Source organism: Ochotona princeps, chromosome 15, assembly GCF_030435755.1.
Source record: "Ochotona princeps isolate mOchPri1 chromosome 15, mOchPri1.hap1, whole genome shotgun sequence".
NCBI classification, from domain to species: domain Eukaryota; kingdom Metazoa; phylum Chordata; class Mammalia; order Lagomorpha; family Ochotonidae; genus Ochotona; species Ochotona princeps.
In genome coordinates, this window is record NC_080846.1 from 43,883,683 (window position 1) to 43,908,087 (window position 24,405).

General features: G+C 48.0%; 1 protein-coding gene across 1 annotated transcript in view; it reads left to right on the forward strand.

Annotated features, from left to right (window-relative positions):
• PLXNC1 (plexin C1) overlaps window positions 1–24,405 on the forward strand; it is a 165,392-nt gene that overhangs the window by 24,614 nt on the left and 116,373 nt on the right. Inside the window, exons 3-4 of the mRNA XM_058673854.1 lie at window positions 7,054–7,188; window positions 11,751–11,851. Of these exons, the coding sequence (XP_058529837.1) occupies window positions 7,054–7,188; window positions 11,751–11,851 (236 nt within the window). The remainder of the gene's footprint in view (window positions 1–7,053; window positions 7,189–11,750; window positions 11,852–24,405) is intronic.

The following is a 24,405-nucleotide window of genomic DNA, read 5'->3' on the forward strand; positions in this document are numbered from 1 at the left end:
GCAGCAGCTATTGGCTGGGGCAGTTGGGTTCTTGCCACCCTGGAGGAAACCTGGGTTGAGTTCCTGGCTCCTGGTCCAGCCACAGCTCTTGCTGGCATTTGGAGATTGATCTGCTCATGTGCACTCTCTCTCTCTGTCTCTCAAGTAAACAAACAAACAAACAAACAAAGAAAAAAGAAAAAAGGAGGCTTCGGGGAGCCCAAGACAGGACCTGGGGCCAGAAGCTGGTGATGCTAAGGATGGTTAAGTAGGCAATAAAGGACTAGAAAAGGAAAATAGCAGCCATGTGCCACTTGGGAATGAGTTCCTTGGTTGGTTTTTAAGTGCACTGTGGAGGGCAGCCATCTGGCTGCTGGTTGGTTTAGCCCAGTTTGACCATTTGGGACACTCCACCCCAGGTCAGAGTTTCTGGGTTCAAGGTCTCAGTTCTGCTCCCAGTTCTAGCTTCCCATGACAACACTACTGGGAAAGAGCTGCTAGTGGCTCATGGAATTGGGCCTCTGCCACCCACATGAGGGACCTGGCTTGAGTTCCCACTTGCTGGCCCCACTTGGCTGTCGTGGGCAACTGGGGAGTGAACCGATAAATGAGAGTTCTGTGTCTCTGCCTCTCAAGTAATGAGATGATGAAGAATTAGAAAGAAAACGAAAAGAATGTCATGTAAAACCTATGTCAGGTTCACACCCCCATTCATTCCCATTTGTGGGCTCGTAAGAGTCTCCCAATTTGGAGCTGTAGCTGCCTGCAGTGCACACACCTGGCGCCTCTGCTCCATGCCATGTGCTTCTCCTATTACTTCCATTGAAATACGGCGATTGGAAACAAAAGGGAAATTTGCTTTAATCTTTATATTTCATCTTTATTACTGCTAACTAGTGAGGCACATTGAATGCTATTAGATAATTATCTTGTGTTCTGTGTGTCTATGTGCACATGCGATTTCAGCCTCCTTCACAGTGTTTCTTGGAAACTGTTTATAGAACAAAACAAATAAATGAGAGAATTGGCTTGTTTGCCCTTCGACTTGTTAGCTTCCACAGAATGAGGCATAGGAAAAGAAGTGTGGCATCAAATATCCTAGCTTTTTTTGAATACCCATGACTTTTCCATCTCATGGTAATTATAAAAAAGAAAAGAAAAAAACCCACCCAAACCCCAAAAGTTCTCTGTTAAAATTTTCTCCTCTTTTGTCTTCCTCACCATGGCATCCTTCTTGTGGGTGGTGTTGAACCGTACCTCAACTCTCTGTTGTGCAAGTATCCACTCGGTTAAATTTAGCTATGCCTTTGGGAGATTTTTTTTTGTGTAACAAAAAAATCCCAGGACTGGTAGCCTACCATGAAGCTTCCAGAAGATGTCAACAGAAGCAAGATGTTGACACAAACTGAAATCCTCCATCAGAGAAAATATGTTTTCTACACAGGTTTCAGCCAGAAGAATCTGAAGAGCCCTATGAAATCCTCCATGCTAATAGTTTTTCCTTCAATAATTATTTATCGAGCACTAAATATTTTTTGGCACGGTTCTGGGTGCTGAATATGCAAACGTGAACAAAGCAGATGCCTGCTCTTGCTGTCCGAAAGAAAAAAGTGCAGAAAATGAGCTGAAATGGATCTGTGATAAGGCCACCTTGCCTGTCAACTGCTGGGAACAGTGGTGGGCAGAGGGTGGCAGTGGGGGTAATCACAACACGTAGGCAATCAGGGAGAACTTCTGAGAGGCAGTGATGTTTCAGGCTTGGAGGATGAAGGAGTCCCTGGAGGAGGTTCCTAGTGATTGCCCATTAAGGTCACGACAAATGAAAATCCACACTGTGCATTAGGAGCATGTGTGTTTGTGTGCATGCGAGTGTGCGAGTGAGTGAGAGAGAGAAAATTGGATAAGGTTTCTCTTATGCAAAGTTCAACCCATTTTGGGTTTCTGTGACTCACTGTTTCTCGCTACATCATTGCACGGATCATGTTCATTTTCTGAGGCTGCCCAGCAAAGCCAAGCAGAGAAAGTAAGGCCTCCCATGGTCCCCTCTTAGCAGCTTTCTGTTCTGTTGATGTTTGTATGGGTTTTGTAGTTATAAGGTCCCAGTGCTCCGTGGGTGTCCCCGGCCGAGCTGGGGTGAGGTGGGAAGAGGGTGTTAGTGATAGGAAGTGGAGGAGTGTGGAAACAGGCCCCGGCCCTGGGTGTTCTTGTGCTGTGTTATGGGTTATGGAGATCATTTCTGGCATAATCTAGCTAAACAAAAACAGTCCGGACCATCCATCCTCAGGCACCTTTCCACTTTAAACTGTATGTGTTCTTCACAGGTAATACACTGCCATTTTTCAAAATGTAGAAGAGGATGCATGTAACGTCACCGATTGCTGCCTTGCTAGGCAGCCAGTGATGGCAGCTTCAGGGAGGCTCCCCCAGTGTGTCTATGTTCACATGAGACGGAGAGAATGTTCATCTACTTCCTTGATCCTCCATGTAGAATGTTGCAGACAGACATGTAAACTAGTGTTTGCATTGCTAAACAATGTGAGTACATTTTTTTTATAAGATTTTTATTATTGGAAAGCCGGATATACAGAGAGGAGGAGAGGAGGAGAGACAGAGAGGAAGATCTTCCATCCGATAGTTCACTCCCCAAGTGAGCCACAACGGGCCGGTGCGCGCCGATCCGATGCCAGGAACCAGGAACCTCTTCCAGGTCTCCCATGTGGGTGCAGGGTCCCAAAGCTTTGGGCTGTCCTCGACTGCTTTCCCAGGCCACAAGCAGGGAGCCGGATGGGAAGTGGAGCTGCCGGGATCAGAACCGGCGCCCATATGGGATCCCGGGGCATTCAAGGCGAGGACTTTAGCCACTAGGCCACGCCGCCGGGCCCAACAACATGAGTACATTTTTAACATGTTGAAAAAGAACATGTAAGATTGCAGGAACTTTTGCATTACTTTGTTTCCCATTGTTTCCTTTCTAGTCTGAGCAGTCCCTTCGTCGTTGGGCCTTTAGGCAGCTGTAGTCTTTTATTAGCCACACAGGGTGCCACAGTGCCTATGCAAGTATGACATTTGTGTGTACATGATGAGCTGCAGGGTCCAGGGCTGTGTATGTGTTTTATTTTGATAGAAAGTGCTAGGTTGTCTTCCAGAAAGATCCAAATGCACCATGGATGAAATGTTAAGTTCATATGTAGCATCTGTAGTTAGCAAGGCAACCTGCAGTGGACAAGCTCCACACAGAGGAGCTTGTTCAGGGACCTGATAAACCCTAGGCCTTGGTCCACTTTGGTAAATTAGGGAGGAAAGTGCTTCTGTGCCCTAATTTAGACTTCTGAGAGAATGCTGGTGCCTCAACTCCAAGTGGTCAAGTTGGTAAGTCAGTGGTGCCAGGGAATACAGTAAGGCACCCATGAAAGCTAATTGACTGACAGTGGACATTTGGTGGGGGTTTTGTTTTGATTCTTTTTGGATCAACTTCCTTATTTTCAAGCAAATCCCAGATACTGTGTCATTTTCCCCAATGCTGTCCATTTTGCATCTCTCAAAGACAATGGTCTTAAAATCGTAGTACCTGTAATCATAATGCCATTATCATATCCAACAAAAGTTAAGTCATTCCTTAGTTAGTCCCTAGTTCGTCCCTTTAGCTACATTTTCTCCCTATTGACGCAAACATGTTTTAAAAATGATTTTCTCCAAATAAAACAGAGCCCTCAGACCACAGTGGGCTGTTCTCTGTCCCTTAGAGCAAACTCCTTGCTTTTCTCTGCCAGGGACTCTTAAAAACCACATCCTTTGTATCACATGATGGATTTGGCTTTTTGCTTCCTTATTGTATCATTCAACCTGTGGCACTACTCTGCTTCTTCCACCTGCCACGTGGCAGTTCGCACTAATGAATTTAGTTAGGTTCAGGTTCAACTGTGTTGTTGCAAATACATCCTAAGCAGTGCTGGTGAAGGAGACTTTTGATGTGATGAGTTCCAGAAGAGACCTCCCTGGGCAGCAGCATCCATCAAGCTTTGCATTTTAAGTCCACTTTCTGTTCCTCTTTTTCATACACCACTTTCAAGAGCCTATGAGCTGTGTGAGCCGCAGCTGATTGACAAAGCAGTGACTCAGATCCGGCAAGCCCACACCTTGTTCAGTGCCTTATCTAATGGTACCCTCCAGTCAGGTTTCCATAGGGTAGCCCTGTCCTCTAGAACTTTCTCTGATGATGGACGTGCTCTGTGTCTGTAGCTGTGGCCAGTGAACACCTGCAGTATGGCTACTGTGATAGAGGAACTGAATTTTGAGTTTAATTTAAACTTAAATAGCCGTATGTGGCTAGAGGCTACCATGTTGCATGGTGTAGCTATAGTTATCATACAAAGAGGGGCTGGCACTTGGGGCAGGTTAAGCTGCCAGCTGCAACATTGGCATCCCATATAGACATGGGTTATGTTCCTACTGTGCTCCACTTCTGCTCTAGCTCCCTGCTAATGTGCAAGGAGCAGTGGAAGTCGGCAGCAGTGCTTGGGTCCCTGCACCCACATGGGAGACCTGTGACTCCCGACTTTGGACTGACCCAATGCTGCCGTTGTGGCCATTTGGGGAATGAGCTAGCAGATGGAAAATCTCATCCTCTGGAAGTCTGACATTCAAATAATTAAGCAGCAGCAGCAGCAACACAAAGGAGGGGCACAGACTGTTGCTGCCTGTCTTGGGACCTAATCCTTGTGTTTACAATGATGGTGTGTGATGCAGCTGGTTAGTAAGATGACTTTTGCAGCTTTATTATGAATTTGATGCTCAATTCAGGGCCCCTGCGTGAGCCCAGCAGATGATGGAAGAGCTCATAGGGCAAAACCAGACTCAGGCCGAGAATCCAGATGTTTGGGGGTGGGGGGAGAAAAATCCTCTGTGCCAAACTGCCAGGGAGCTTTAGTTCAACAGCAAATATCTGATTACTGTCAGGAAACATGGGTACGGGCATATTATTGATCAGTAGATACATGAAAGCAGATGGTCTGAAAAGACTCACAGGTGCTGGTTTTTCTTTGCGGGCTCATGTAACTGATGTCCACGGTAGTCGAGATGTGAATATAGATCATCTACCTGGATGTGTTCAAACCGGTGAACACTTCAAAGTGTTGTGTTGGGTCCAGAGAAGGAATCAAAGATGATGAAGATATGGCTGCTGCCCGAAAAGAGCCGGCAGTATGGATTGTCATCCTCCGAGGGCTGGTTCTGTGCTGAGGCGCTTTCATAATTCTTGTTTGATCTTTACAAAATAGGAATAGAAGGAAGGCATTCTTGGCTCCACTCAGTTGTTTCCAAGAACCATACAGGTTCAGTAACAGGTGCAGGTTTTCTGAATACTTTAAAATTAAATTCCATTTTACTTGTTGGAGAGAGAAAGAAAGAGAGACAGAACTCCTACTCTCTGGTTCAATTCCTAGATACCTGCTGTGGTCTCTAACTGGGGGCTGAAGCCAGCAGCCAGGATCCCAAACCAGGTTACCCTTGCAGTCCTCCTGCTAGAGATCAGAAAGTTAAGGCCCAAGAAGGTTGAAGTAAGTTACTAGTTTAAAGTCATACAGGTACAGGTGGTATTAGGGTGTGTGTGTGTGTGTGTGCATGTGTGTGTGCGCAGAAAGCAAGTGGAAGCCCAAGCCAGCCTTGTATTGTTCCCAGATTATGGTCGCACTGTCTTGCCTGGCATCACAACCACGCTACCATCTCTGCCTTCCCATCATTTTTACTCAATGGGCCCTCCTCTCTCATTTGGAGTCAAAGGTGATTCTTTGGCACCAGCCAACCAGACCCTGTTTTATCCTTCCCCTAGAATCTCACTGCCCCTTTGCCCACCTCACTCTGCTCTGTTCACACCGACTTCCTACTATTTTGAAGGCCCTTGCACCAGCAGGGCCTCTCTGAAGACTATGCCCAGTTCAGGTACCTAAATGCCTCCTGTAAGTTTCTAAGTCATGTCACCTTCCAATGAGGCCTGTCTTCACTATGCAGTCACCACCTTCTTTCCTTGCTTTACTTCGACCTATTGTACTCAGCACCTTCTAGTGTTTTCTGTGGTTCACTCTTTTATTTTTATTGCCTGCCATGCACATGCACACACTCATACTCACACACACGCACACATGCATGAATGTAAGTTCTACAAGGGCTGAATTCCTGCCCCTCTTCACCCTGCCCCGTACTCCCTGCCACTCAGTTTTGTTTTTTGATGTTTTCCAAATACCTAAAACAGTACCTGGTAGATGATGAAAGTTAGTAGATACTCATGGACTGAAGATAAGTAAAAAGTCAGATACATTCAGTCTCAAAGTCACTCAGTATTGATCATACTTGCTCATGCTTCATATGTAAGCAAATGCCTGCTTGTTTATTTCTATAAGTTGTTTTGGTTACTTTAAAAGGCATAGTAAGGTCAGACCTTGTAGGAAAATTAGAGAAATTTGTGCAAATTTATGTTGGGAGCAACTTCAAGGTCACTCTTGGCGTAGTACTAGCAAAGCTGTCTCTTCTGGCTAAGTAATTTATGTTCACTTTATTTAAAAGGTAGATGCAGAGATAGAAGATCTTCACCTGCTGGTTCACTCTCCAAACGCCCGCAATAGTCAGGGCTGGACCAAACCAAAGCAAGGAGCGTAGAACTCCATCCAGTGGGTGGCAGAGATCTAGGGTACTTGAGTCGTTATCTTCTAGTTCCCTGCATGTTGACAGGAAGCTGGATCAGAAGTGGAGTACCAGAACTCGCAGTAGCACTCCCTGTGCACGTGAAGCAGGCATCCCAGGCAGCAACTTAAGCTGCTGTACTAGATGTCCACCCCAAGAGTGGCTTTTGTGTGTGTTGAATTTGGATAACTTTGCCTCCTCCAAAAGCCCTGATTCTCTACTGTTGTCATCTGCCTTATTGAGGACTAATGAGAGGATGATCAAGGAACGTGGTCCCTTGGCCAGTCTATATACTGAATAAGGACAAGATGAGGCTTGGGGTGGATTGGCAAGCTTGGCTACCCTATGATTCCAAGCAGGTAATAGAAATGATCTCTCCCTCCCTCTCTGTTTTAATAGGTTGTTCTTGGTGATAATTTGACTTCAAATTGTCCTGAGGTTATCTATGAAATTAAAGAAGAAACTCCTGTTTTCTACAAGCTGGTTCCTGATCCTGTGAAGAACATGTACATCTATCTAACAGCCGGCAAAGAGGTAGGTAGCAATCCTGGTTATTGCTTCTGACTTCTGAATCAAAATTGTTTAATTGATGTCATTATCTGGAAACGAAGCTTTTACTTTGAACTACTGAGTTTAAACACAGCTGCAGGCTTCAAGAGGCTCCGCTGCGGTTCACAGGCATGGAATTAAAAATCTCACCTACTGTCAGTAAGTAAGCAAGAAATATTACCTATTTAGACAATTGTATTATTGGCTGTATTTCCAGTGTCAAGTTTTTCTGAGGGTGTGCTTTGCAAATGATGCATAATCGGCGAGCTAACTGAATTTACACGTTTATTGTGCAGGAACTGAGCGGCTCGATGCATTTATGAATATACTCAATGGGACTGACTTTGGACTTGGGGGCTAATATCAGGCCACTGTCTCATACACATTCACAAGGCAAGACATGTATGGCATTCACCTACTGTCTCGTAATTTATTTGGCTGTTTTTGTTTTTCTTCTCAATTCTACTTGCTGAAATAAACATTGGATCTTTTTGCATTGTCTTCATTTCCAAAGATGAAAGGAAAGGGAGTGAATGTTTGCAGGGTCCCAGCTGACGCCGTGCTGTCCTTTGTGTGGTCTTCCTTGCTGCCTTAGGTGTGTGCTTAGACACACATACAGACACGCAACACGCACTTGTAAGTGTAATAAGCCAGTGCTGATGAATTATGTTAATATAGAAGATAAGGGTACACATATTTTACATGGGAAGAATCTGAGATTTGAAGAAGTTAAAGTACTTGCCTGAAGAAATATACATAGATCAGGAGTGGGACTCCAACTCTTCCCTGATCCCAAAGGTCAAATCTCAAATTTGTAAAAACTAGACAGGGTGTTCTTGATCTCGGTGATGTGTTGAGCCATGAGAGTATGAACATATAAGATACGAAGATTCATTGAAACGTCAATAGTCGCGTAATGGATGTGGCAGATACCCCATGCTTACTACCAGTTTGCATTGATCCCTTAGTGCTAAAGAGAACAGTGCCTGTGAGCTGTGAGTTTTGAGTCACAGAATGGGTATGCAAGCACTGTGTCCTTGTGGCATTCTTCAGAAGCCATCTTGTTCTTTGCCTAGTGGAAAGTTGTTTGTATCAAAATGACCACCTTGAGATGGTTTAGACCATTGGCTTGCACTCTGCTTGTCCACCACTCTTCACCATGTAGAATCTCTGCCAGCATGCTTCGCCATCCAGACACTTACCCTTTGTGTTTCTTCCCTGGGGAGCACATATTTGAAAGATTTCTTGTTTTGTGGGAGTGGGGGGTCTACTCAGCAAACTGAACGTATGAAGTAACAGTTCCCATTCCCAGGCTGTGTTTATCAAGGCCATCTCAAAACTGCCAGTCAGACTGCTGACTGCGTTGCCGCTGGGAGCTGATAAAATTCCAGCCTCAAGGCCCAGATGCTTGAAGGCTTGCTTCAGCTCTGTGTTTTTCCATCCCACTGGGTTAAATGTTGCAAAGATAGCTCCAAACTCCCCTTTCCTAGGCTCCAGAAAGCCCGGCCTCTAGACTGGGAGCCACTGTACAGGCCACCAGCAGTGGACAGGCCCGCACTTTCTGGAGGATACAGGATTCTGGTATCATTCAGAACCTGAAGTGTGGAGGTAGAATTCTGCTAGGGATCTGACACCTGTGCTTCCTACCCTCCTTGTTTAGGATTACTGCTACAGAGCCCATTAGTTGACTCTGGTTCAGCGAAAATAACCCCTAGAGAGGCAAGAACCAAGAAAAGGCCTTTCCTACACCCTTGGGGAGGGAGTTAACAGCCAAATTAATCAGCCACAGGATATCCATCAGATGGTGTGTGTGGCCATTAAAAATAATCACATGGAGATATATGCACTGAGGTGACATACTCAGTACAGTGTGCTATTAGAGAGCAAGTCCAATGAAGTATTTATGGTGTTCTTCTCTTTTACATAAAGTTCTGCTTGTGCGTTTAAATGCATCGAGCAAGAATTTTCAAAAAATGTTCTGGAAACTCATATTCTACCAGAATAGCGTTTGTTACTGTACCCCTCCCGAGTGGTGATCAACATTGGTCCAATACCCTCAGAAGCCTTTGTGCTTAGGAAATCTATTTAGTGTAAGATTTCACATTTGCTGGACCACAGAAGGCTTCGCTCAAATAGCAGCAGGAAGCAATGTTGATTGAGCCATTGGTATGTGCCAGTATGTGCAATCACCTCTACCGTATCACAGTAACCCCCACGATACCAGCTGGACCGTCATCACTGAGAATGGAGAAGTGAGAACATGTGACACCAAAAATTCCTCCATCTTAAAAAGATGTGTTGTGGACCCAGTGTGATGGCTCCAAGTTGAATTTTTGCCTCAGGTGCATTGGGATCCCATATGGGCACCGATTCTAATCCCAGTGACCCTGCTTCCCATCCAGCTCCCTGCTTGTGGCCTGGTAAAGCAGTCAAGGACAGCCCAAAGCCTTGGGACACTGCACGCATGTGGGAGACCTGGAAGAAGCTCCTGGTTTCAGATCGCTTCAGCTCTGCTTGTTGAGGCCACTTGGGGAGTGAACCAGTGGACAGAAGCTCTTTCTCTCTGTTTCGCCTTCTTTCTGTAAATCTGCCTTTCTAATAAAAATAAGTAAATCTTTTTTTTAAAAGATGGGTTAAAAAACATGGGGAATAGCCCCATTCTGGGTTCCTTCTGGCCCAGACTGGGTAGTTGGCCAGCAGAAACTGTCAGCAGCATCTGGGACTGTGACATGGAAAGGCACATATTTCATGAAATCACCCAAGAACCTAAAGAACTTTATAGAACCCTTCCTATCTCTGGCCTTTCTAGCATGCACACACAACTTCCTAGCACAGCGGGTTTCACGTGTTTCCTCGTTTCCCCTTCCCTCCCTCCACCCCAACTGTGTGTTTTTGCCTATGGGAAATGCACCATGGGATACTTGGCTTCTCTCTGCCTCCTGTGGCCCGGCTCCAAGCTCTGACCGACTGTGTCCATGCCCACACTCTGCCCAGCATAGCTGCCTGCCCTGACACCTGGAACACGCTGCTCCAGGGGCTGTTTCTCTTCTCTGCAACCCCAGTGGAGAGGAGTGAGTGAGGCAGGAGCTGCAGGGAGTGAGCTGCCCCATCCCCAGCCCCCTCATTTCCATATCCAATGCCAACCTCATCCTCACACCTCTGAGGCAGAGGCTTTTGCTGTCACCAGGTGCCACTGACCACACGCTGCCCGTCTCCATGTGCCACCCAAGTGATCTGATCGTGATCCCTAAGGAAGTGAATCAGCAAGTCTGACTGTAGTCAGACCCTAACAATACAGATTGACAGGCCCCACTCCAGGACTTAGTGAGTCCTCATCAAGACTCTGTGATTATACTTATACCTTCCTGTCCCTGTGGGACTGGCTCCAGGACTCTTCCCAGGTCCCAGAGTCCATGTGCTCATGTCTCTTATGGGAAATGGCTTTGAGTTCCCACAGAACCTACGCACATCCTTCGCTATTCAGTAAGTCATCTCATGATTAGTTATAATGTTTAATACAGTGTAAATGCCATGGAACTTAGGTTTATATTATGTTGTTTAGGAAATTTCTACAAGAAAAAAATGTGCATGTTCAATAGAGACATAGTTATTTTTCCTGAATAGTTTCAATCCACATTTGGTTGAATCCACAGAACTCTTGTACAGAGGGTCGAATATAAGAACTACTTTTTTTTTTCTTAAAAAGAGATTTACTGAATTTATTTGAAGTACAGAATGACAGAGAGCAAGAAAGAGAAAGTGATCTTTTATTGACTGATTTATTCCTCAAATTTACTGATTTACTACTCAACAACATCCAAGGTTGGACCAGGCCAAAGCCATGAGCCTGGGACTCCTTCTGAGTCTCCCACATGCATGCAGTGGTCCAAGCACTTGGGCCATCTTGTGCTGCCCTCCCCGGTGCATTAGCAAGGTGCTGGATTGGATGTGGAACAGTTGAGGGCCAAATTCGTGACATAGTTGGTTAAGCCACCACTTGCAGCTCAGGCATCCCATACAGGTTTGAATCCTGGCTGCTCCTGATCCAGCCCCCTGCTAATAGTGCTGGAAAAGTAGTGGAAGCTGGCTCAGTGCTTGAGTTTGCACCCTCATGGGAGACCCAGAAGAAGCTTCTAATTCCTGGTTTCAGACTGGCTTAGCTCTGGCCATTACAGTCATTTGGGAAGTGAACCAGTACTTAGAAGATCTCTCTCTGTCTCTCTCAACTCTTCCTTTCAAAGAAATAAATAAAAAAATTTTTTAAAGAAGTGAAACAGTTGAAACCTTCTCAACTGATGCTCCAAAATGGGATGCTAGTGTCACCAGCGATGGTTCATCCTACTATGCCACAACCCCAACCCCTGCATGGACTTTTAAAAGCACCCCCAGGGGATTCTCATATAATTACTTCCTACCCTAGGACTTCAGACCTGCCCTTCCGAAGACATTCCAAGTTCAAGTTGATAATGTGTTCTTCATCAGATAAGGTGCTGTTGGTTTTCTGGTGTGGCTTGTGACTCCTTCTGAGCTATTCCCTTTATTTCTAGGTGAGGAGAATTCCTGTTGCAAACTGCAGCAAACGAAAATCCTGCTCGGAGTGCTTAGCGGGAGGAGACCCTCACTGCGGCTGGTGTCTCTCACTGCAAAGGTATTTCCTGAATTCTTCACCACCTCACATTCTGGGAAAGCGCCATGTGGCTAAACACTTGTTACCCTACTTTTAAAGATCTGTTCCAATGACCCAGAGGAACCAATCTCTCCCAGGATGGAAATATCATCACATAGTCCTAATTAATTCACCAAGATGTTTCTTGCCATGTCCCTTGGTAGTCAGTCGCTGGACCTGGGGCCATTAAGGGGCTCGTGCAACCTGGAGAGCCATGAGGGAGGGAGGGGGCCAGGCAGGGAAGCTCACATTAAGGGGCAGAAGTCAGAGCAAGGCGGATTTGCTTTCTAGAAAGTTCCTCAAGACTTCAGAGAGTCAAATAGATTCTCCCTCAGAGAAGATAAAAGATTGGGGATGTTTGACAATTTTCAAATGAACCCTCATCGTGTCATATATTCTGTTAGCTCACTGGAAGCCTTATTACGGTTGTCCTTGTGATCACCTGCTGTGCCCTTCGAGCCAGAGAGAGTCCAGTCTCTGGACAGAATCTGCCCTGTCTGCTCTTAAATGATGGTGTTCATGACCCATCTAGGCTCAGGGGCGACTTGGAATGAACAGCTTTCTCTCCGTGGCAGTTCCTAGTGTGGCTGGGACCAGCCTGGTTGGATCCGCTGTTGCCATGGCAACCCAGCACTCGGTAGAAGCCGGGAGGATAGCAGGAGTGCGGGGCTGCGGCTCAGGCAGGAAGGGAAAAAAAACCCTAACGGTGTCTGTCAGTTAGCTGCCTTCAGCTCTCGAAGGTGGCAAAGAAGAAAGAGCCAGGCAGGTGCAGCGTGGTGAAAGCAGGGGGCAGTTTAGGATGGAAAGAGATCCTGGGAACAGAAGGGGTGGGGAAGCCAAGATACATGGAGGAGAAAGGGGGGAATCTCATCGAAGCAGGAGGTTCAGGAAACAAACCTAAGACCTGGGGATGGAATTAATTAAGAGTTCATGGAGGAAATCGCAATTGGAGCTTCGGCAAGAGGAGCAATTGCTCTCGCCTTGCGCTCTGCTTCCTCACTGGGCTGCTTCCGTCAGAGCGGCTGGCAGACAAAAGAAAAGCAGGGTCGTGAACATTCTCATGAATAATTGTAATTGGGTAGGATCATTTTCTTCTTGTCACCTGCCCGAGACCGGAGTTTAAGAAATGCAACGATCAGGAACGATGTTTTATCCTCTCCGACTCACCAAGCAGCCTTGTAGTGGTCCTTTAGGTCCCTGGGGGATGACATCGCGTCCCTTGGGCTGTGTTTGTGGTGCTAAAGGTGGGAAGTCTGTTCAACAAGGCTGGTGATGCTGGTTGTAATTAGATTGCCATGGATAGCCAATGACCCTGAGTGGATGATCTCAGGTCTGGAGTTCGTAAGAGGTTTCCGAGCCCCTGCTGTGACTCAGGCATGATGGTGGAGTTTAGGTGGCACTTGAGATCAGAGGAGGAAGGGAGCCAACGGAACTGATTTGTTGAACTTAGAAAATGATGACAGGGGGCCGTGACTGTGGCCCTAGTTTGGAGTGAGGCTTAAGCCCCAAGAGACAATGGGGAGGACAGATGGCAAGGAAGACTCCTTAGAGGGGCTGCCCTGAGGAAGGCAGGGAATAGCAGATGCAAGGAGGGTGTGCTGCTTTTTTCTTTTTAAAACATGCGTGAAGCAGCTGTGTCTGTGCAGGTGGAGGAAGGGAAACGGCCGATGCTGCGGCAGGGAGTAGAGAGGCCGGTGGATGACCGTCTCTGAGCACTCGAAGGTACAGGTGGCCAGGTGCACAGACTGAGTCTGGGCCCACACAGCAGCAGAGGGAATGCATGCTTAGTAGCAGGAGGGCAATGGAGGGACCAGGCCCTCGCTCAGGTCTCCTTTATGCAGTGACTTTGGACCAGAGAGAGTGGTGGGGGGGTGGGTAGGAAAGCCCTGAAGTTAAAGAGACAAAAAGAGAGGGACAGGAATGACATGGAAGACTGGGGAGAAAGAACAGAGGATAGAGAAATATGAGAGTATTTCAATAAGTTCACAGAAAATGAAATTAAAGGAAACTACTTTTTGGTGCAAAAAATGTGTCAAAACCATGCAGTGTTTCCATAACGTGCATTCTGTGGGAACTTTGTGAGGGCTCCTGGTGGGTAGTCATTGCTGGGCAGCCTGGGAGCCTGGCTGAGGATGGTAGTCCTCCTTTGGGCTGAGAGCAGGCAAGCCTAGTTTGGCTTCTCTCAAGCCAAGTACGACTTTAGGGACATGGTTTTAGAGTGAGGGAGAAGTTTCCCCAACACCAGGGTTAGGGCAGATACATCAGTGGAGGAAGGGATGGGCCTGGGAGCTGATGCGGAGGCTGGAGCCATTGGCACGTGCAGCAGTAGATGCCTGGGCTCTGCGCAGGGCAGGGAATGCAGACAGGAGCCCTTGGCATGTGAGCGGGTGGAAGCTTCAGTGTGGTGGAGACCGTGACTGAGGGATTGGAAAGAGCGTAGTGACTGGAGAAGGGTGGCTGCTGGTGGTGCTGAACATTGGTGATGTCAAGGGCTAGCGCATGGTTATGCCACTGCTGGAGGGCGCAGGGCAGAGAAGGATCAGGGAACTGGGGTGCCTGTCAGACCATCAGCAGGTACCTCAAGGTGATGGAGCAAGGCTAAAGACAGTGATACATTTGAGCTCCAGAAATGCAGGCAGGTGGACGAGTGGGTGCTCTTAGCGGACTGTGGCAAAGTAAGCTGTCAGTGGTGTCAGCTGATGGCCTGGGCTTCAAGGAGGAATTAGAGAGACAGAAGAATCTTCCAGAAGAGGCAGTGTGGCTCTGAGAGAGAGAGAGAGAGAGAATGAATGAGAATGTAACCAGCTCTTGCGAGGGACGTGGGGATGCTGTGTGCTTCAGTGAGCTCAGGAAGATGGGCAGAGGTTGAGGACATGGGGCCTCTAGTGGGGCCTGTGGCTTCTGCAGCTGCCTGCTTCCCTGCTTCTGCTCTTGCTGCCTCAGCCCACCCCAAGGCAGCACAAGGCCAGTGGTCCTTTCAAACATCTAAATTGGCTCACTCTGGCTTTCACCCCCTTTGCTGCCAGGGCTTTCTGTGGTGGGGTTCTTCATCACTGCTCCTTTGTCACACTACCCCAGCTGCTGATTCTAGTTAACATGCCAAGCGTGTTTCTACCCCAGGCCCTTTGCATTAGCCCTTTCCACCGTCTAGAGTGTTCTTGGCTGAATCTTTCATGACTGACTCTTGGGTATCTGGTCCCAGAACACCCATCTCTCTCCATCCGGACACCTAGCAGTGTGCAGCCTATCATCACTCACAGTATGCCACGGTCTCATTTTCTTCATGGCTCATCAGTGTCTGAAAAGAACTTATTTCTTGCCAGGCTCCCTTTGTCAAATGATGCTAAAAAATAAGTTGAATGAATGAAGTGGGAGTGATCAGTAAATCCTGTTGATGGCAAGTTGATGACACTTGTGCCTAAGCCTCAGAGAGCATTCCAGAGTCCTAGAGTGAAGGTTCATCATAGCCATGTCAGATCACTGGGATTCCAACTGGCATGCTTCTGGCCTGCAATAAAACGAAACTCAGCTCAGATCTGTGAGTCATGGTAAGCTCCCAGTACCATTCAAAATCAGGAATTCTAAAGGGGGATGTTTCCTTATAACTGTAGAGCAGCCCACTGTGTTTATCTTAAATGTCACAGATTTATTTAGAAAAATAAAATTTTTTTTTTTCTGTTGAGGAGGTTGAGCTTTCTTGCATCCGTGTCTAGAAAGTGGATTTGGGGCTGGGCTTGGAAGAGAAGCATCTTTACTTCCTTCTGATTAGATGATAAGAATAGGCATCCATTGTAAGCAGACAGAAAGCAATTAGACCAACAATGGGCTCTGCAAAGTCTAGTATTGTATTGTTGGAACCTGAAAGCCAACCTGTGCCGACCATGTCTGTGTAGGCGGAAAGTGAATTTTTTGCAGGCTGAATGTCTTGGGTTTGGAAGCAGTTTCTCAGTTTCTCCCAGATTGCAAAGTGGAGCACATGTGTTCAGTTGTGGATTTCCACAAAACTGGCAATCCCTGAACCCGGGAGCGAACAGGTGAGTCTCCCAAAGTTCATTTGCAAGTTTTTTTGGCACACACAGTGCTTTTGCCCATGGACACATTGTCATCAATTACAGGTGAGTTCCCAAGCCAGCCCTCAATATTCAGAGTATCTGATTTCAAACAAATATTTGTTGACTGTCTGCCAAGAGCTCACTGCAGAGAGTGGGCTCATTAGGTTCTGTGGAGAGTAATCAGTCGCCATTCCTGCCTCTAAGGAGTTCATGTGCAAGCTAGCAAGGCCGAGCTGTGAACCTCCAGCACGCCTTCAGTCTGTCACGCACCCGGCCACCGGTAGTTACTAAGCTGTGCGCTGAACGCTGGAACGCTGTGCTAGTCCTTTGCTTGACGTTTGGGGTGGGAATTTGTTCTCACCTTCATTACATTCTCATGATCAAGTGTCTCTTTTAGTAAAATGCTGGAGTCCAAATTCCTAATGGTTTGCCAGAACATCTGTAGGCACTCCTTTTCCTGCTGCTGTATCTTTCTCACAGAGGGGGAGGAGTCTGTGTGGCACTGCAGGTTGAACTCCAATCTGCTTCATAGATCTTGTTCTGTACATACATGGAAATTTCAAAAAGTTCATGGAAAATGGAATTAAATGATAATTTTATTTTGGTGCAAAAAATGTTTGACAGCCATGGATTTTTAAAAAAATATGTATTTTCTGTTAGCTTTTCTAGACCTCTTATATTCTTCTAAAGGCAGCTGACAAGCATGAGAGACCTAAGCTGTACAACACACACAAAGCCTCTGCTCATGCATGTTACAGGCATTCCATTCATAAAGCAGTCTCCCTAGCCACACCCAGCATCACTGAGGAGGGGAAATGCTATGCTAGTGGGAGACTTCGCAAGGTGACGTGGCAGCAGGTGATACACTGTGCGATTACAGCATTGCTAACACCCGTCAAGGCTACCCATTAGTCAAGCCAATGAGTGGAAGAAAGGCCCGCTCAGGGGGAGCTAAGGGTTTGGAAGGCCAGGGAAGAGCCTTTCTAAATTTAGGCAGCCATCAGTTCGTAAAGAGGAGATGAGGGAGGCTGGCAGAGGGGACAGGCCCAGCTAAGAGGGAGGCCGGATGAGGGAACTGTACCGGCTAAAAGAGAGGCAGGTGGAGGGGACTGGCCCGGCTAAGAGAAAGGCCAGCAGAGGGGACAGGCCAGGCTAAAGACTAGAAGCTGTAGGAGACCATGATCTAAAACTCAGTCTGGATAAGCACACGGCATAGCAGGGGAGGGTAGGCAGTGCAGGTGAGACGGGATCTCAGAAGTCAGGTCAGTGGATTTGGCCTTGGGTTAGAAGGATCTTGGGGGCCTTTGCAGGGATTTAGAGAACTGAGCAGATCAGCCCTGTGTGAGAACAAGCATCCCAAGGAGTCAGACACACAAGCAACAGGTCACTTAGCAGGCAGCTGTAAACCAGCAAGAGACTGGGGGCTGAATGCCAGCAGTAGTGTTAGTGATGGGAAGAAGTGGGTGGATTTGAGAACTGTTTAGAAGATAGCAGTGATGGGGCTGGGTGATTAATTGCATCCCCTGCTTGTGTCTGACACACACAAAAAAATAGGACTATAAAATAAAAACTAGAATATCAGGGTGGCCACAGTTTTTCTGCGAGATGTATGCTTTTTCCCTTGATCTACGTTCTCACAAAGATAGTAAGAAGTATCGCCCTCGAACACGCAAGGGTGCTGCCAAACCTTCCAGGAAACAAGGAATTAAAGATATTGATTGTGATGCAATATATATATATATTTGAAATCCATGCATATGAGAGAGCTTCAGAAAGTTGATGAAAAGTGGCATGGATTTCATTCTTTGTTTGCACCAGCTTAGAGTTATCTTCTGGTGCCGTTTTCCATAATTTTTAAAGGTTATTAACTTATTTGAAAGAGTAAATGAGGAGAAGAAACAGAGTGAAAGATTTTTCATCTGCTAATTCACTCCCTAAATCCCCAAATGGCCACCATGGCTGGGACTGGGCCAGGCTGAAGCCAAGATCCAGAAATTTCTTCCAAGTTTTCCACGTGGATGTCAGGAGCCCAATCACTTGAGCCCTCTTCCACTGCTTTCCTAAGCATGTTACTAGGAATCTGTGTTGGAACTGGTACTCTGAGAGGGGATGCCAGTATCACAGTTGGCCACTTCACAGTGCCAGTCCTTGCTTGAACTGCTTGAAGTGCCTTCATGTATTGGCTTCGTCCAATGTCCCAGACACTGGGTTGGGATCCAAAGATAAGCACCTAAAACAGGTGGAGGAGGGTTGTTGAGAGACCCAGGGCTGGGTGTGCCCCTGAGCCATGGGTTTTTGACCAACACTGCAGAAACTGGTGCTGAGCCTATAGGAGAAGACATACAAGGTCTGGCTTGGGAAACCAGATGGCCATTGAGGTCCCTGACTGAGGAGCAGCATCTTTGGGACCCCCAGCAGACCAGGCATCAATTTCCACCCTATGAGCATACATAGTACACCAAGACAGGAACAGTAGAGGTCCACAGTCAGCTGGTTTGGCATTGAACCCCAGGTGCTGTGCAACCTGAAGGCTTCTTCACTGCTCTGTGCCAGATCTCCTCTCCCATAAAGTCAGGCTCCCCAGAGCGCTGTGGGGAGCAGTCAGTGAGAGCTTACAGATCCTGCCCTAAGCACCCTGCCTGCCTCACAGGAAGTGCTGAAGGCTTTGGTGGAAGCCCAGAAGAGGGCATTGGTTGTCCCCAAGGTGGGGAACAACATACAGCTTTGAACCTGAGTGGAGTATCACCAAGGGATGAGGGGGAGGCACAAGAACCAGCGCAGCCAGAGGTCTGTTTCTGGAGTGGCACACTGGGTGATGGCCGTGCCTCTGGAGGGTGGAAGGAGTTGGGAGTACTGGGTCGGTCCGGCAGGTGGCCAGCTCTGAGTTTAGACGTTCTTGTTGCTGGGAGCTCACTCAACAGAGTTAGGAGACTGCCATAGCATGATCGTATTTGTGGGTTATTTTTTAAAGACTTGTTTATTTATCCCTCTCACTCACACACAGTTTTCCATTCCTTGGTTCATTGCCCAACTGTCTGCAACAGCTAGGGCTTGCCTGGGCCTGTCCAGGTCCCCCTACAAGAGTGGCAGGGGTCCAAGTGCCAGGTCATTCTCTGCTGCTTTCCCAGATACATTAGCAGGGAGCTAGATCAGAAGCAGAACAGCCTGCACTTGGAACTGGCATTCATATGGGATGCCAGCATCACAGTGATTGAACTGGCTGTGCCCCAGTGCTGGCCCCATGTGTGAGTTTTATGCTGATGGTGGTGCAGTGGGTGATGCTTCCTCCCAGCCTGTACCCTGGAAGGACCACTTCCCACTGGTGTGTTTTATCCAAAGCACTTCTCCTGGTGGCTCTTTCTGCGAATCTGATGCCTTCCCAACCTGTCTCACTGTCACCATGGAGCTCACTTGCTTTGGTCTCTGTCGTACACTAGAGCTAGACCTGTGTCCTCTTCGGTAAGGGGGCCACTCAGGAACGGCCACACCTGCCTCTACTGTCCCATCTCTTCAGGCTCCATCCAGCACAGATACGTACAAGGTGGGGACACGGCCCCTGGGCAGCTAGGGGCTCTGGACGCTGCTCTTGGTTATGTATCTACATTTAGTTTTGCCCTCTGGAACCTCTCCTTTCCCTCCCTACCCACCGCCCACCACACTTTTCTGTGTGCTCTCCATCCTTGGGGCCAGTTGGAAGACTTTCAGGCGGGCCCCGGGAGCCGCTTTCAGGACTTTGGAACTGCTGGCTAGGCTGTTCTATACATGAGAATACAAATAAGAGCACTCCTAACCCCAGAATCTGGCTGCCAGATGCCCCAAAGGACAGAGAGAAACAGAAGGGGACTTCTTAGCAGAGGAGAGGAAGCTGAAATCTGAAAGCTAAATACGTTTGTCCCCATGTCCCAGAGTGACAGTCGATGGCTTGCTTGGCCACCACTTCCTGCTGCCTTGCCCTGCTCGCCTATGTTAGGTCTGTCCTGTAAGAGGCCCTGCTGCCTGTAGCTCCTGCCCAGGCAGATCATTAACCCTAAGGGGACCCAGACCTCCCAGGGCTATCCATGGGGCACGCGGTGACCTATGGTCACAGTCTTCTGAAGCTCGAATTGGTCTGTTGGCCCTCAGGAGAGTCAGGCTGTGGGCACCAAGGACCACCGAGGCCTTTGCAGCAGTAAGGAGTCACTGGCTGTGCCCTGTCAGTCCTTTAGTGTGGTGTCAGTACCCTGTCCACAGGAAGCCTGCTGGAGTCCAGCCTGGGACACTGGCCTTCCCATCCCATGTCATGTCCCTTTGGGTCCCCCAGCATCCTACAAAACATTTGCTATGCCCATTCCCACTTTGTAGGTCAGAACAAACCAGAGTTTTGCTGTGATTAATGGTCACATCCCTGGTGGCACCAACCCATGTGAGTTCCTTGTCTTAGAAGTCACAAATCTGAAATACCATCCACTAGATTAACAATCTGGCTGTCAACAGGTCTGTGGAAAGAATCCATTTGCTTAGCTGTTGTAGATTTTGGAGGTTGCCTCCCTACCCTGGCTGCTGGCCCCGTCCTGCTTCTCCAACAAGACAGCAGTGTAGCATCTTTGATTTCCTCTAGCACTGAACTCTGCTTCTTTCTCTAGCCTGCACTGACTTTCCCACCTCCTTATGATGACACAGCATCTGTCTAGAGATTCCAGAATCTCCTGGCCATTTCTGATCATTAAGTTAGTCAAGTCTCAGAGTTCCTTTTGCCATGTGAGGTCCCAAAGTCACAGTTGCTGAGTCTCAGGGTGTGGACACTTTTTGGGGGCCATTATTCATCTTTCACAAGTTTCATAAGTGGTGGAGCTAGGGTTTAAATGTAGGCTTAGGGTTCAGCGTGGTAGCCTAGTTGCTAAATCCTTGTTTTACATGCACTGGGATCCCATATGGGTGCCGGTTTGAGTCCAGGCTACTCTACTTCCTTTCCAGCTCCCTGCTTGTGGCTTGGGAAAACAGTCAAGGATGGCCCAAGGCCTTCGGACCCTGTACGCATGTGAGAGACCTGGAGGAGGCTCCTAGTTCCTGGGTTTGGATCAGTGCGGCTTCCTCTCTGTATATCTGATTTTCCAATAAAAATAAATAAATCTTAAAAAAAATCAGAAGTGGTGGAGATAGGGTTTAAATGTAAACTTAAGTGGTGGAGATAGGGTTTAAATGTAGACTTAGGGCCCAGCACAGTGGCCTAGTGGTTAAGTTCCTCGCCTTGAATGTGCCAGGATCCCACGTGGGCTCCGGTGCTGGTCCCCGCAGCTCTGATTCCCATGCAGCTCCCTGCCTGTGGCCTGGGAAGGCAGTCGGGGACAGCCCAAGGCCTTGGGACCCTGCACCCACCTTGGAGACCTATAGGAGGCTCCTGGCTTCAGATCGGCATGGCTCTGGCTGTTGCGGCAGACGCTTGGAGAGTGGATTGTCGGACGGAGGATCTTCCTCTCTATCTGACTTTGCAATAAAAATAAATAAATTTTTTAAAAAAAGGAAAAAGTAGACTTATCTCTAACTCCCAGGTCATGACTTTATCCACTATTGCAGAAACGGGGAGTAGGAACAAGAGACACACTTCATGACGATGGGAAGAGGGGAGAGCCTGGAGCACGCGCCAGGTAATCTTCTCATGAGAACTGATGTGCATGCGAAGGACGTGGCATTCAGGAAAGGTTACAGAAACCCTCGTGCTGTGGTATGACCGGGTCCCGGTTCTTGTTTCCCACACAAGAAGGAACTTGACGATGAGATATAAGGAAAGGCTATCAGAGAAGTGAGATTTATTGACAAGTGAAGTACAAGTACATGCTCTGAGAGGGAGAATGCCCGAGAGAGGGCTGCGCACAGGGTTTGGGTCTGTCTCTTTGTACGGACTGGAGGCTTCGGGAGGGCAGGGGTTTGTTTGAATATGCAAAAATGAGTGGAATTTGGGACAGGGTTTGTGTACTGCCCATTTCCTTGCCTTCTTTTTCAATCTCAGGTGTCAGGTGAATGCTGGAGGCAGGTTTGTCAGTCACAGTACCTTTATCGTAATGCTAGGAAAATTAGATAAAGGTCATGGTGACGGTGTATTGGCAGCTATGTTGGGTGCACTTAACGGGTACCAGTTGTCAGCGGGGAAAACTGGCTGCTGTGGTTTCCTGCTGCTGTAAGGCTGTGGTGTTCGTGTGCTATAGGTGGGGCCACAGCACAGGTGTGGCTGGAGACCTCAGCCCCCTCCCTGCCTGCAGCACTTCTTACTTGGCAGCCGAAGTATCTGCACATCCGTGCAATATGATAGAGACCTCATGCGGGCAGACACTTGCTTACATGTTAGGATTCCGAGCACTAGCAGCGAGCAGCCTTGACCTTGTCCTCGGGGAGCTCCTTCCCACAAGGTGTTAGTTTCCGGCCCATCCTGGTGGCTCTGGGTGTCTCCGAGCTTGTAGTAGGTGAGTCTGTCTCAGCCTGGATTTTCTCACAGACTTCTTCCCTGGCTGTGTTGGAACCTCCCTCTCCCTTCTCCTGTGAAGATACCAGTCATCGCACATCCTGCTTCCAAGACAATTTGTTCTCTACATCCTGTACTAATTGCAGAGACCCTGCTTTCCAAAGAAGGTGGCAGGCTGAGGTGCACGCGAGGGGAGATGGACCATGTAAAAGTCTGCAAGGAAATAGAGTGTCTAGGGCTAACCAGTTCATGAATAAAAATTAGTTTGAGAAAGGGGAGTGCTGGTTGGAGCCAGGGGGCATGCTGCAGTATGGCTAAGGCGTGGCTCCTGAGGCTGCTCCGCTCTGTAAATCCTGAAGTCATAACAGATGGTACTGGGATAGGGGAGCCATGACCCAGTGATCGGGGGTGGGAGCTGAGTCTGGTCTATAGCGTACTGGTACTTGCCCTCAGAAGTGTCTTCTTGTAAGAAGGTTGGTTACAAAAGCCGAGTTAGGAGGAGGAGTCAAGGTGTCTCCCACCCATATAGGCTGCATAGGTTCAAGTCCCGCCTCCACTTCCAATTCGAGCTTCTTGTTGATGCTTAACCTGATGGGGAAGCAGGGGATGGCTCCTTAATGGGGGTCCCTCACACCCATGCTGGGAGACCTGGATTGAGCTCTGGTCTCTTGGCTTTGACATGGCGTAGCCCTAGCTGTAGTGGCCATTTGGAAGGTGAACCAGAAGGTGGAAGCTCTTTCCCTGTCTCTTTTTCTCATATACTTTTAAAAGAAACAAAAATGAGTAAAGGATGTTGTTTTTAATGTCGTTGGGCCTGGATGCTCTGTCTGTATGCAGGATCGCCTGTGACCTTGCTCTGCACGCGGCCTGCCGTTGTCCCCTGGCCTTTTCAGATGGCCAAAGCAGTGGGTCTGCCAGCTTTGGATTGAACAGCCCCCATGACCCACGAGGCCGAACAAACCTCCTTCCTTCCATAGATGCTTAGTCAAAATCCCAAAAAGCTGATGCGTTTAGGGTGTTAGTATTTTTAAAAAAGATTTATTGACACAGAGGAAGAGAGAGATCTGCCATCTGATAATTCACTCTACCAATGGCTGCAGTGGCTTGGGCTGGTCCGGCTGAAGCTGTGAGCCTGAACCTCCAACGCAGTCTTTCATGTGGGTGGTAGGGACCCAAACACTGGGGCCATCTGTTGCTGCTTTTCCAGGTACCTGAGCAGGAAACACCGTGGGGAAACAGAGCAGCAAGGACTTAAACCAATGCCCTGATAGGGATGCTGGTGTCACAGGCAGTGGCTTGGCTTGTGGCGTCATAATATGGGCTCCAGGATGTCACAGTTTTAAACTGGCATTCCTGGTAGGCCTACCTGGGCAGGGGGCATGGGCACTAAGAGCTGAAGGGATACCTTTAGCGTTGGGGCCTCTGTAGGTGCTTGGGGTGATGTTTTACTGAGTGACCACTGTTAGGTTAGGAGGAGATTGGGAGAGAAAGAGAGACTTTTAGTTTAGGCAGAGTTTTATTAGTCAGGAGAGAGAGTCTAATGGACCACTCCCTGGCTGGAGGCAGCCCAGGACCAGTTCCACATGGTGGGGTGACTGTGTGAGGGAAATGGCCACCCAGGGTATACAGCACTGGGCTTTTATACATCTCGACCATGGGGGATGGGAGAAGGCAACAGCCTTTCGTTTGCACGTGTGGGTGACCTGTAGCAAGTGTTCATCAAGGCGGATGCTGACCTTATGTACAGAGATGAGGTTAGAATGATTCAACAGTCCAAATATTCCTGGCTGGAAGTGTGATCTTGACTTCGTCAGGGTGGTGGAGTCACTTATGTTCCAACAGCCACCTGAAGACGTGGACGGGGGTGGGGGGGGTCAATTTGGTTCCAGCGCAGCCTTCCCCCCTCCGCTCCTCCTGATCCAGGACATGTCCTTGTGCTGGTCTCAGGCTTGACGGCTGTACAATAACCCTTCTTTCTGGCCTAGTGTGGCCTTCATGACAGCAAGAATGATAATAATGGGATTTGGGGATGGCCCCTCCTTCTTATG